This window comes from Telopea speciosissima, chromosome 11, assembly GCF_018873765.1.
Source record: "Telopea speciosissima isolate NSW1024214 ecotype Mountain lineage chromosome 11, Tspe_v1, whole genome shotgun sequence".
Taxonomy (NCBI): Eukaryota; Viridiplantae; Streptophyta; class Magnoliopsida; order Proteales; family Proteaceae; genus Telopea; species Telopea speciosissima.
Window position 1 is genome coordinate 56,757,202 of NC_057926.1, and position 13,656 is coordinate 56,770,857.

The 13,656-nt window shown below is 38.9% G+C and overlaps 1 protein-coding gene across 3 annotated transcripts in view; it reads left to right on the forward strand.

Moving 5' to 3' along the window:
• LOC122646064 (plastidic glucose transporter 4) overlaps nucleotides 1–13,656 on the forward strand; it is a 28,365-nt gene that overhangs the window by 8,559 nt on the left and 6,150 nt on the right. Inside the window, exons 1-9 of one of the 3 annotated variants that reach the window (XM_043839533.1) lie at nucleotides 3,499–3,606; nucleotides 3,929–4,197; nucleotides 6,185–6,299; nucleotides 6,521–6,588; nucleotides 7,562–7,694; nucleotides 7,781–7,880; nucleotides 7,970–8,082; nucleotides 12,451–12,544; nucleotides 12,615–12,768. In XM_043839533.1, the coding sequence (XP_043695468.1) occupies nucleotides 3,942–4,197; nucleotides 6,185–6,299; nucleotides 6,521–6,588; nucleotides 7,562–7,694; nucleotides 7,781–7,880; nucleotides 7,970–8,082; nucleotides 12,451–12,544; nucleotides 12,615–12,768 (1,033 nt within the window). In that variant the 5' untranslated portion in view covers nucleotides 3,499–3,606; nucleotides 3,929–3,941. Of the gene's footprint in view, nucleotides 1–3,498; nucleotides 3,607–3,928; nucleotides 4,198–6,184; nucleotides 6,300–6,520; nucleotides 6,589–7,561; nucleotides 7,695–7,780; nucleotides 7,881–7,969; nucleotides 8,083–12,450; nucleotides 12,545–12,614; nucleotides 12,769–13,656 lie in introns of those variants that run through there. The other 2 variants (XM_043839534.1, XM_043839535.1) reach the window with 2 other exon arrangements.

A 13,656-nucleotide genomic window follows, 5' to 3' on the forward strand; every position in this document is an offset into this window, starting at 1 on the left:
GCCTGGAATGACTGCAAAAACGAATTTTCCCTTCCAATATTTGTTGGACGGCGGAACTTCATTGAAAAATCTAAACTGCTTCCATGTATCGCCAAGGTCGCGCTGGGTAAAATAGTACCACCCGTCGTTGTACTTCTTCAAACAGTAAAAGTAGGCAAAGAGAGGGATGGTCGGCTCTCGATTACGGACAGACATGTAAATGAAAAAACTAAAAATGGTTTTCCAAGAATTTGGCATGACCTGACTTGGGGCCAAACCCCAATGGTCCAACACATCAAAATAAAGGGATGCATGTGGATGTAGACCTCAGGAAAGCGAGGAGAGCTGGCCCTCTCATGTCGGTTCGGCCGATGAGTAACCACGTCAGAAGGAATATGGTACTTCTTCCTGAGAGCAGCTATAGCGACGTTAGTATACGTGCACTTATAGTCCTCCACCTTTTGAGGAGCCCGCTTGCGGGGTTCTACGTATGTCGCTTCGGCCACTCCCTCATCGTCGGGATCAGGAGAGCCCTCATCATCGTGCTCTATCGATCCCTGCCCTTCTTCATAGTAGCGACGACCCTACGGGACAGCGGTTCGATCGTCATGGATGCAACTGGAAGCCTTTGCCCCGGAGTGGTAGGGAAGAACTGTCTTTGGCCGGGTAGACAATTCTCTGACAGATCGGGACGTCACTTCTTCGCTCTCGCTCGAATCAAAAAGTGGCTCCGAGGAGGGACCCTCTGGGTCGCTATCCTCGCTAAAGCCCTTGACATCTCCTTTGGCAGGAATTGGTTCGAAATCACTAACAAATGACATACTTACTCTTGGAAGAAGAAGGGATGAACTACGAGGCAAGGAAAAGAGCTAGACACCAAGAGTAAAGAAAACCCGAAGCACGAAAGCGTTGGGAGAGAAGATGGCGAAAAGCAGCTAAGGAAGGAGCGAAAGAAGGATGCCTATTTATAGGAAAAAAGGGTGGGAAAGCCTAATAATCCAACGGCCATGGATCATTGATCGAACGGATGAAAATACACGGCGATTCGTATGCCCGAGGCTAATGATGACAGTTGCCACGCGCCAGCTCAAGAAGCGACACATCGTGTAACTGACACCCACTTCCTGACACAGTACGGACGATATTTAATGCGACCATTGGGTATCAGTAGGGTATTGGGTCAAGAAGATTCGAGACGCGGCATACCCGATCTACTCTTATCAAACGAATACGTTCGATATGAGTGGGGGGCCTGTGATGGGCCATAACCAGCCAAGCCAATCATCTCATAACACGTGGCCAAACAAGACCATCTACAGTTCGGTCAACGAGCGGGTCGGGTCAGCCACGCACATCGGGAATAACCAGATTAACCCCAGTTAACAGTAACCCACCACAATTAACTCCGGTCAGATTAAGAGTCATGCATCCCCCATGACCCTAGAATCACACCTTATGCATGACCCTAGGACACACGTGTCAACCAGGGATTCTGCCACCAAGGATTACAGGGAACCGAAGTTATTATCTATAAACAGGCAAAAGTCGAATACCATTTAGCGACTCAAAGCTATAAATAGCTATGCCAGGCTAAGGTATGGGGACTTCACTTTTCCTAATTTTAAGCTCGTTAGCTTAAGATTTATTTGTTGCAAGCTCTGACTTAGGCATCGGAGCATACTAATCGGCTCAGGCCGGCACTTCTTTGTCTTTTGTGGTTTTGCATGTGCAGGACCACCCGAGGACGACCCGACCAGGCAAACCATTGCGTGAGTCAGAATTTGTCACAACAATGAGCAAACTATTTCTTCTATTAAAAAGTAGGATTTTGTTAATCCATTTTAATATCATCCATAATTTTCAATTCATACTTAAACTAATATAATATATAGTTAACCCATGGCATTTTACTTATTTTATACTTCAAGTTGATGCAATAATTATATTTATTAAATTAATTATATGTTATTAATTAATCCAATTGATGCATGGGTTAGTATTAAAGTAAGAGGTATCGGTTTCTATTCGATATTTCCGGTTTCTTAATCAGTTTAGAATCGCGATTTTACGGTGAAAGTTAAAATCGAACTGGAAAAAGAACCTATAAAATCAAAACCGGATCATTTTTCTGCGGTGTGATTCAATTCGATCATAAATGGTCGATTCCGGTTTCGATTTCGGTTCTATTTTGACATCCTTATCTAAAAGTACAATAACGGTGCAAAGTTTAAATTGATAAAAACTTATTAGGACTAACCGAAGTCGATCGATTGACACCCCTACAAGAGTTCCACCGAATCGATGGGACTTCGAGACGAGAGGGGTGGAAAAAACCACGTTCATTCGAATAGGAAAGCCTGGTGCTTTAACGGAATTCTCGCCCTGAATATCCACATAATGTTATTTTACCTCATCCATGGGAGAATTGTTAGGAAAATCCCCCTTTTATTTGTATCCCATCAAAATCCCTTTCCAAACATCCAAACAAGTCCTCATGATTTCCGTGGCCATAAACCCCTAGACTCTATGATGATGACACGATTCAAAATCAGTAAAAAAGACAACAATAATTGAAGTAAGTTTTCACAAATTCTCTGTTATCTGATTTTGATTGAGACTAGCCATTTGTCTTGGTTTGCCTTATTATTGTTTTGTTTTTTTGGTAAGAGTCTTGGTTTGCCTTATTCATAGAGAGAACAACCCCGTCCCTAATCAAACACTTCCACTTTAGTGGTATTTAGTCTTGTTTAAAGATCCAACCACCTAATGAGTCAGCCACATACATACATCCTAATATATGGATCCAAGATCTAAGTTGGGATTAGATAAGCATGGACTGTCATTGTTTGAGCAAGAATCCACAATCCATATGGATCAGGAAAGTCAAAAGGTTTTCTATCGCCAAAGAGCTAAGGGCCCAAGAGGCCCAGACCACAGTTTTGACAGGTGAGTGGTGAAACTGAGTTAGACTCGCTCGCCGGTGTTGCTGGAGGGAAAAGTAATAAAAAGGTTTTTTTTCTTACCTTTAACCGGTCTCCCATACATCGTACATATCAAAAGGAGTTATATTTATGGTGAATTGTTAAAAAAAAACCATTAAATTTTTTTTTTTTTTTTGGTTAAAGGCAATTTCATTGATCAAAAAGCCCATTAATGGAGTAATAGTAATAGTGTAAATGTGTAATACGTGTCCACGCCTCGTCCCCATCCCATCCGAGACCTGCGTAGTAAGCAGTAAGTGGTAAAAACCTTCCACCCTCACATTCCTCCTTTACATCGATCTACATCTACCTACCTCGTTCCGGGCCTTACGGTGGGAATTTCATTACCGTTCGAAGAGGCGTTTAAACGGAAATTAAGTACTAAAAAGGAGAGAGAGAGTGTGGCTTGAGTTCTGCGCTGCCTCATTATTGCCCCCTTCCCCCTTCCCCCTTCCACTGTTTCATCTGCAATCTTAATTCGTAATCACGGTGGACCTACCGAAACTTCCTTTTCTTTTGATTCTCTGCAATACAAGTGGGAACACCGACACACAGTCGGAAGCGAGGGAGAGCTGAAGCCACTATAACTTCGTGATCGTCCAGTTACCGTTACAGGTTTCCCTTCTTCCCTTGATTCTCGACAATTCCGATTTCATTTCACTGTTGATTTCTTCTCGATCTACTGTTTTAAGTTCCTTATTTTTACAAAAATGGTTATCCGTGTGATCGTCTGTGTGAACAACATTCTCTGTAATTTATTCCTGATTCAAGTTTTGTTCCTGTGATTCCTTGGAAGTCGCTTTCGGATCTCGTTTGGCTTTTTCTTCCACATTTTGTTTCTTGTGGTCAGATCTCTTCGAATTGTGTTTTCTAGTTTGCAGATATTTTCATTTCAGTGTTTCTACTATGGTCATTTCTCTTCAAAACGATTTTTTTATTTTTTTATTTTTTTAAATTAGACTCCTTCGCAGGTTGAAAAAAATGCAAGCGTCAAGCTTTACTTTAAAGGGAAGTGTAGGTTCAGAGCTTCAGAACCGTAGGGTCTTTTCTGGTTTTGGTGGACTTGGAAATAGAAGTTCAAGTGTGAAGAATCTTTCCCAGACAGATAGAGCTTCTGGCTCTGGGTCACGCGTTGCTTCACTGGTTATGGGAGCACAACTTGCTCCTGCAAGGATGAGAGTAGATACCATCTTCAGGCCATCTCTGAAGGCTAGATCAGTCAAGGCTCAAGCTTCAGGTTTGTTCGCCACGCCCCATGTCAATTCTCATTTTGGCTATTTCACTTTATTTTTAATTCTTCGTGCTAATCCATTGTGAGTTCATTTTGTTCGTTCAGATTTAGTATTGGTAAATGTTTTAGTTTTTTTTTTTTTTTTTTTTAATACATATAATTCTTGTCTCTTTTTGTTGGAAACAATCTTTCAAAACATACATATCCATATATATGTAACTAAGGGGTTAGATTACTTATCTTAATGTAGACAAACCGAGATCAATGACGACAATCTCAAGCACCATATAACGCGTCATAAGCCTGAAAAACATGAAAAAAATAAAAGAAACGGTGGGGCTGAGTCGTGACAAAAGTCAATCTCCTTAAGATTGTAGACGCCCCCTATGGTGCAGCCGGGTCCTTGCGAATCAGCCTCCAAGATAAAATAGCGGCTCCAGTTAAAGCTATCTAGTAATGATACACTTCAAATACTAGGCTACTAAGGGCATGGAGAGTTGCACTCAATTGGATATAAACAACATAGAAACAAAGCTGAGAGAAAAACAAAAAAGGTTTTCTAAAAAATTATTAGAGAAATGGACAAGACTCTTCACTTTATATAGGAGAAGAAAAGGCACCCCCAAGGGTTGTCTCCAAAGGATATGCCCATAAAACATGCCTTTTTCCATAAGACTTGTTTGTTTACCATTCAAACAAGTCTTCTAATAGGTACACCCATTGGTCATTTAGGTGTCTATTAGGAAGCGACAAAACCCTCTGATAAACTTTATAATAAAGAATAAAAATTTTTTGAATCAAATATTTTAAATGAATTTAAAATTCCAACACTTTTCCTTTTTTTCTTTGTCCTTTGCTTGTATCATGGCGTACTTTCTGGCAAAATGTTCATGGGCTTCCAATGCTTTCAATAATAAATGGCCCAAGTATCTTGAAATCGTGAACTTTCAGTCCTGATTGCTAGATTTCCACTTCGGTACCTTTTTCAACGTGAGCAAGTAAATGATTGTGGGCTGAAGCCTGTGACCAGTTTAGTCGTTTCTTCTCTCTTTCTTCTATCTGCAGTTTCCTTGCCTATGATATCCGATGCGTGTGTCTTCGGTGCAGTATATGAATTGAATGGATAGTATTAATTCAAACATTTTTTATGAACCGTGTTTTCTGGGCACTTCAAATTAAGAGCCATATTACCTGTGTTCTATAACTTTTGTAAACCAATGAGAATGCAATAACTTTACTTGTGTTTGTATGTGTGAAAGGCAATCATTTTTGGGGCTAATTGCAGCCTATAAATGTTATTCTTATGCTGGGGGTGTGGGGTGGGGTTTTCCAATCCTTTGTTAATGTGGCAACCGATATGTCGCTATTGTTATGTCATGTCTGATATTTTAAATGACAAGGCCATCTCTTAGTTAGTCCATGCTTGAATTGCTTAGTTGACAGTTCTTTTCGATCTGCTTTAAAAAAATTATGGTCCATTTATTCAAGTTTGATGATCTATGTTTACCAAGAGGAAATGGAAGCATTAATTGATATAAGTCTTGTCAAGCCGTCGTGAGCATGCATAGCTCCTCTTTATAGGAAGTGAACATACTTCTCCTTTTGTTGGCTTTGGATTGTAGACGAGATTTCTTAGTGTAATTCCCTCGTATTGCTTCTGGAGAATATCAACACTGAATTTGTTGATCCATTTGGATGCATCGAAGTTTGATTGTGCCTCAGCATGTTGAATGTTTCGTTACTTTCTCTTTTCTTTTGTTCTCTCTCTCTCTCTCTCTCTCTGTCCCTCCTGGTGGATAGCATGTCAACTCTTTCTTTGTGACCATTTAAAAACCTGTAGTAAGGATTTATGTAATGTCTTTATGGAAATGTTCACACACTTTAAGAAGTTTCAGCATTTATTTGGGTTTCTGCCCAGTATTCTTGATATCTTGGTTTCTCCACTGACCTTTTGCACTTTTAAGCATATGACATTGTGGTTTGTGTATTGTAGGTGAAGATCTTGAGGATATTGCCTTAACCAAGCCTCAAGGGAAATCATCCGGATCAGTTTTGCCCTATGTTGGTGTTGCTTGTCTTGGAGCTATTTTGTTTGGATATCATCTAGGGTGTGTTGTAGTTTAACTACAGAAAATAACATTCTCTTATTTTTGGTCCATGAAATTTTATTTCTTTCCACAAAAAATCCAAAACATACATATTGTGTAGACAATAATTAGGGGCTTAAAATTTATGTGTCATATTTCATTTAATATAACAATTCAGGAAGGTTGCATAAAGGCATGAGCAGGAGTGCTGCTTATTATATTCTCTTGTTCATCTGCTGCAGTGTGGTGAATGGGGCTCTTGAGTACCTAGCTAAAGATCTGGGAATTGCTGAGAACACTGTGTTAAAAGGCAAGTGCTGCAATCATTGTCTTTCTATATCTAAAGGGAGGCCTGGATCATGTGCATAGTCCTTTTTGCTTCATTTCTATTTGATGAAATTAAAGTGTTTCCTGTGCTATGTGACCTAGATGCCCCCTATTTTCTTTTCTGTTCACTCCAATAACATTACTCCAGTAAAATAAACCTTATCCCAATTAACTTGGGGTTGGTTTATGAAACCTGTTCTGCCTCTCCAATCTTTTAAGACATAGCTGCTGTTAGCACACAGGCATTATGCCTTTTCTCACCTACCTCACCCATATTATTTTCTCTTCCTGAAATAAATTATTTTTCTTAGTAAAAGGAAAAAGAATTTAGTCATTTCTGTATTCATTCTCTCAGATCTTGTTATATTACTTTTGCATAATCTTTTTTGAGCTCTACTCTATTACCTTCAGGCCCTCTTCTCAGTTCTTGATTATATTTTGCAATGTTTAATAGTCAATCCTTTGCCTTAATGCTACCAAATACCAATATAATTTACTGGAGTCTTTGAAGAAAAAAAATGCCAGGATTTTCGAGCAGGCACCTTCTTTGACAGACCATGTCTCTCAAAGGGTGTTTGAGCTCTTGTATCCGTGGTCTCTGTCTTGACTGAGTTTGAAGTAATCTTATTTAGAGTTGTAAAGTCGGTGTTATGCTGTCTTATGTGAGTAAATTTTCTGGTTGAGGAGAAATGGTGTTGGGAAAGGGTAAAGTTTCTCTTCGTATTCCCCCTACCTCAGCCCAAAAACAGGTCAAAGAGAGTGAGTAACCCTTATGGTGGTCAAAATCTCAACCTTCTCATTTTATATCGTAAGAATCCATTTTGTTTCCTGCTTTACTGTTACCGCCTGGATCATGTATTTTCAGATTTTAGTTATATTTTGCAGCATTAGAATTTCAATTTTTTGCGTTCATGTACTGGAATTTAAATGCTTATGCAGTTCAATGTTTTGGTTAGGATGGGTTGTTAGCTCAACCCTAGCGGGTGCCACTATTGGTTCATTCACTGGAGGATCATTGGCTGACAAGTTTGGTAGAACAAGGACTTTTCAACTTGATGCAATCCCACTTGCAGTTGGGGCATTTCTATGGTTTGTCCTTTGTCATTCATAGTAAGTTTCTGGAAGTCTATTGGTAGTATATACTGTGTCTGACCTGGTCTGAAATATTGTTTCAGTGCTACAGCTCAGAGTGTACAGACAATGATAGTAGGCCGCTTACTTGCTGGAATTGGAATTGGTATCTCATCTGCTATTGTGCCACTTTACATATCTGAGGTACTAACCAGTGCATGCCAATATGGTCATTAGGATTGTATATTTGTATCTTTTTTAATATACGAGCAACTACCATTCCTTATGTCCAGATATCACCCACAGAAATTCGTGGTGCCCTTGGATCTGTCAATCAGCTTTTCATTTGCATTGGAATTCTGGCAGCATTGGTAGCTGGGTTACCATTGGCAGGAAATCCTTTATGGTATTTCTATTATCAATTATAAATGGCAGAGAGAAAATATCATGTTGCTTGATCCAAATTGTATTTAACACTAGACTCAAAACAGTTGTTATTATTATTCTTTTTAACTACTACTATATTGTTGTTGTGAGAAAAATTGCTGCGCTTACCCATTCCAACGTTAAATGCAATTCCCAAAACATGTTATTGAATGTGTGCTAAAGCCTAAAGGTATACAACAGTAATAAACAGACTTTGAAAATTTGGAAAGGTAGCATAACTATGAAATTTTGTCAAGTAGGCTTCATATAGTTTTTACTCCATAGGTCTCTGATCACATAATTGAGCGTATAGAAATAAAGGCAGACAAGAATCTGAAGATCAATGTGAACTTAGGCTAAGGAGAAGCCATCTAGAGCATTTCAACTATCAATAATGGCTAATCTTTATGAATGCTGGGATTGATTTAATTATGAATGTCTAATTCTCCACATGATGAAACCGCATGTAAAGTCTGTTAAGAGAAACAAATTGGTGACCAAATTATTTCACGGAGATACGGTATGCAATTTTATTCAAATTCATTGGGTTCTTATTTAAAGAATTTCAAATGTCTTGTCTCACAACTTCATATGTCTAGTGAAATGTTGGACTCTCACAACTTTACAAGTCTGGTGAAATGTTGGACAAATTTCAGCCTATATGTATCGTAAATATTTGCAGATTCAGATTGTTATATGTATAGAGGTTGCAGAGAATGAGAATCCAGATATTTAGAATCTAATTTAGAATAAAACTCAATTATGACGGCTTTGATAGCTGCTATAATATTCCTGGATTGCTTCTAAAACTTCAATTAAGAAAGCTAGGATTAAGGAAGAGAACTGAAGAGAAAAAAAGAGGATACTGCTGGGAATCTACCCACTTAGACTAAGGAATCAATCTTAGTTGTGGAGAAATTCATCTCCCATCACCATGTATCCATATAGCATAAAGAAAACTGAGACTTTGATGCTTATCAGGAAAAGAAAATGTGGTGTTTTTAGGGCTGAGTAAATTCCTATTTATGGAAAAGAAAAATTGAGAAACTAAAGCTTCTTACTGCTGATACAACTCAGCCTTATCCCAACTAAATGGAGTCGGCTACATGGATCCTTGCAAAGACAAAAACAATTGAACATGCTATTAAAATAAAAGAGCACAACATCATTGACAAAACTCAGGGATATACCACCTAAATGGGGTCGGCTACATGGATCGTTGCCCTCCAATCAGCTCTGTGCAAGGCCATACTTGAGACAAGGCCCAAGCTATGCATGTTTTTTTCACAACTTCTCCTAGGGTCATTTTAGGCCTGCCTCTAGCCCTTTTAAACCATTCAATCTGAATCAAATAACTCCTCCGTACTGGTGCATCCCAAGGCCTCCGTTGAACATGACCATGCCACCTCAAACGACTCTCCCGTAGCTTCTCATGAATAGGGGCTACTCCCAACTCTGCTCTAATATGGTCATTCCTTGCTTTATCCTTGCCACACATCCATCTCAACAGCCTCATCTCAGCCACACTTAGTTTATCTACTTGTCGCTTCTTATGTGCCCAACATTCCGCACCATACATCATAGCCGGTCGTATGGCAGTCCTATAAATTTTTCCTTTGAGTTTTAAAAGGATACGCCAATCACACAGTATGCCGGTTGCACTTCTCCTCTTCATCCATCCTATTTTAATTCTTTAGGAGACATCATCCTCTTTATCGCCTTCTTTATTTACAATAGAACCGAGATATTTAAAATAATCACTTTGAGGTATCTCTATATCATCGATATTGACCACCTCATTAATCGTTATAGTGTGGCTCAAGTTGCACACCATGTCCTCCGTCTTTGTTCTACTTATCTTAAGAGCTTTTGATTCCAAGGTAGATCTCCATAACTCCAACTTGGCGTTAATCCTGCTTTTTGCTCATCCATTAACACAATGTCATCAGCAAAAAGCCTACACCAAGGGATCTCATCTTGTATGTCTCTAGTTAAATAATCCAAGATAAGTGCAACCAAATAATGGCTTAATAATGTAAGACTAGATTACTAGTCCCAAATAACCTACAAACCAAATTAGAAACTAGGACATAAATTAGAAAGTTGGAGATTCAAACCATACCAGCCTTTGGAATTCAACCAAACTTGGATCGTTTGAAGCTTGTATGGAGGGAAAGCACTGCTGAAAGTTTCACTCAATTTTGATGATGGAGTTGGGAGATATGGCAGCAACACCAAAATTAGAAGGTTAGGTCTGGCAGACCAAACCAGCCTTCAACTTGGTCTCAAGTTTGGATAGAGTGTAGGCCTTGTAGATGTGAGGCTTTGCTGCAAATATGAAACAATTCTGATGGACGGAGGTGGAGTTATGGGATGGGAATGAAATTAGAAGGTTTGGTGTTATGGAGCAATCCAGCCAAAAGAATGGCCTGCAAGTCTGCAACAGGGATCGAGTGGGATGATTGGTGTTGTGTTTTGGCCCTCAAAGTCTCAACTCTCAACAGGTTCTGGTGGATGGATGTGGAATTATGAGACTCGGATGTTGCAGCAACCTTCAACTTGCAGGAGCAGCACAGGGGTCTTCAATCGATTGGTCACAAGTCACAACAGCAACAGATCTGGACCTTGTTTGTCACTTGATTCTGATCTTCAAGAGGTCCTCACAGCACTTGTAAACCTTTGAATGGCAGCAGCAATAAAGGCGATCGAACAGGGTAGGGAGGTTAGGAAGATGAAGAAAAGAAGATAGAGGAAAGGGGGTAGGGGAATGGCCTTCTCAGCCTGGGTCTCTATCCACAGCTATCCCAGCTGTTGAAACAACAATATTCTCCCATAAACAATGGCAACATGGCCTGAAAATTCTATTCTCCAAAATCTGTTTCTATTACAAGAGGGGCTGCCTATTTAATGGAATAGGTCAGCTTACAAAATTAGAATCTTAAGAACATGGAACAAGAACTGTATTGTCTTGACCGAGACCACCAAGATCTCGGTGGTTTCGGTCATCTCGGTGGGAAACTCTGGTAAACAGACATTAGGCTAGCCCTTTAGTTATTCTTTCGCGTCTACAAATTAAATATAAATAGAGAATAAAAGAAAGGTACCCCCAGGTTTCTAATTTCTGGGGCATTACACTATAGATACATCAAAAACGTAACAACTTTTCCAGCTTCTTATTGCGGATAATTACATTAAAAAAGACTTCTTGTTTGGAACACAAAAAAACGTAACAACTTTTCCTTAAAGCTTAAATAACCAAATTCCTTTGACAAATAGAACTCCTACTTTATTCTGGAAATGAGTAAAACTATGGTCACCCTACTAGAAAACTGAAAAAACAAATAACACTGAAAGAAACAAAGCAGCAGCCCGAATATTTACCTTAGTACTCACCTTATGATTCGGCATGTGTAAGAGGGGCCTGCTGCATTACTCTCCTCCTATGTGAGAGGCTCTGCAACTTCATCATCCCACTCTATTTTTAATCACCTAAAAGGTTGGGTTGGGCACCCCCTCGTTTTTTCTTTCTCTTGATAAACTGGGAGTTTATTGCGGTAGGGAGAGCCAAAGGAGATGGGTTCAGCTAGGGTCTTCATCTCCAGTGCGGCATGTTACCTAGGCAACCACAGATTCCAGTAGGCATTGGATTGGATGAGACAACCAATGTTGCAATTATCTATTACAGAATGGGCTTGTGATTTGTTTCTAGGGTCTTTTTTAAAGGTTTTTCACAGAAATTGGGTTTTCTGTGGCTTTCCTTTTGCTTTAGTTTATATCAATGATGTAATTCAAAAGAACAAGAAGGCCAGCAGCAAACCAGGCCATCAAGCTAGACCAAGAATGGATTAATTTAATTGAGTGCCCGATGGGTTGTATGGGTCATGGGCTTTATATTTTTGGGTTTGCTATTGTAATGGGTCAATTCTATAAGGCCAAATATTATGAATTTAAGTCCTATACAAGATTAATTAGTTAGATTTATTTTTTAATGTTCTAGAGTAGCTTCTATTTTGAAGAGAGATTTAAGTTGTAAGGGATTCTCCCTACCATACATAAGGGTTTTCTATTTTGCTTTTTTCCAAGAAGTTATAAATAATTCCTCTACACCTGCTGGGGTAGAGAACCTGCCCCCATTAATTATTGTCTTTCTCACATTATCATATTTTTTGCTGATAATGTTCTGTGAAGAACAAATACTAATTTGTATATTTTGAGATCTTAACAATTGTTCTATTACCATGAATATTTGAGAATCTTGCCATATCTTCTGTACCTGGTGCTTTATGTCTGAAATCCTGTTTCCATTATACCAGTTTTTGTATCTCTTAACATATTCTTCTTTAATTAGGTGGAGGACAATGTTTGGGATTGCAATTGTCCCTTCTGTTCTATTGGCACTGGGAGCAGGCTTTTCCCCCGAAAGTCCTCGATGGCTATTTCAGGTTTCCTTTACATGACCATTAAGCCATGATATATTGTTAGGAATGCAGAACTAATTTCTTTTCTCTACAGCAAGGGAAATCTTCTCAAACAGAGACAGCCATAAAGACACTTTATGGAAAAGAAAGAGTTGCTGAAGTTATGCATGATTTAAGAGCAAGTTCTCAGGGCTCCACAGAGCAAGAAGCTGGGTGGTTTGATCTCTTCAGTAGTCGCTATCGGAAGGGTACTCTCATAATTTCAATGCACTTTCGATATTATGTCTATTATATCCTTAATTCTACAGAAGGTGGACCTTGGTACTCTTTTTTTTTATATATTCTTAATTCTACAAGTATGTGATTGAGTTTTCTCTGTTAAACTAAACAGTTGGTATTGGAAATATGCAGATTTACATGTATCTCTCTCCTCCCAGTATTCGTTGAGTTCAGTGGTTACTACCTTTTCTTTTCCTTAGAATACCCTCTCTCTGCAATCTATATAGTTTAGGTTCAATCCTCTTGTGGTCAGTTATCTCTCTCTCTCTCTCCAAAGTTACAAAAGCATGCATACATGCCACTATTGTCTAGCCATGTTAATGAAATAGCCACCTATCTATCCAACAACAATCAGTTGAATGATTGAACAAAAACATCTGGTGAACAATTAGCAAATGAACATGTTTAATACAACCACACTAACGCCGACAGGGTATTACACAGGTTTGCAATTTCCCAAATGACCATCAACCCAACATGAATGCAACACAAGGTTAGAGGGCTTGTATCAGAAGGAAATTTGACATGCTACGACATGAAGCAGTTAATAAATGGGTTGTTTTAGCCTTTTAGGGGTTGAGGGTGCATGTTTGTACAACCCATTTGACATCTTTGTTTTTTTATTTAACTGTAGAAATTAAGAATAGTATGTTCATTATTTATAAACATCAATGAGTTCGTTTCTTGATTGTTGACCTATTCATCTCTTTGCTTGAATTTTGGGGTTCAAGTCTCTCATCATCAAATTGTCATGAAACAACACAAATTAAATAATAGCTGGGATATGAGTGACAAAATATGGAACATATTTGTGTAATTTAGGAGTGGCTTCGACTGTAATAAGTTGAGGGAAAGTT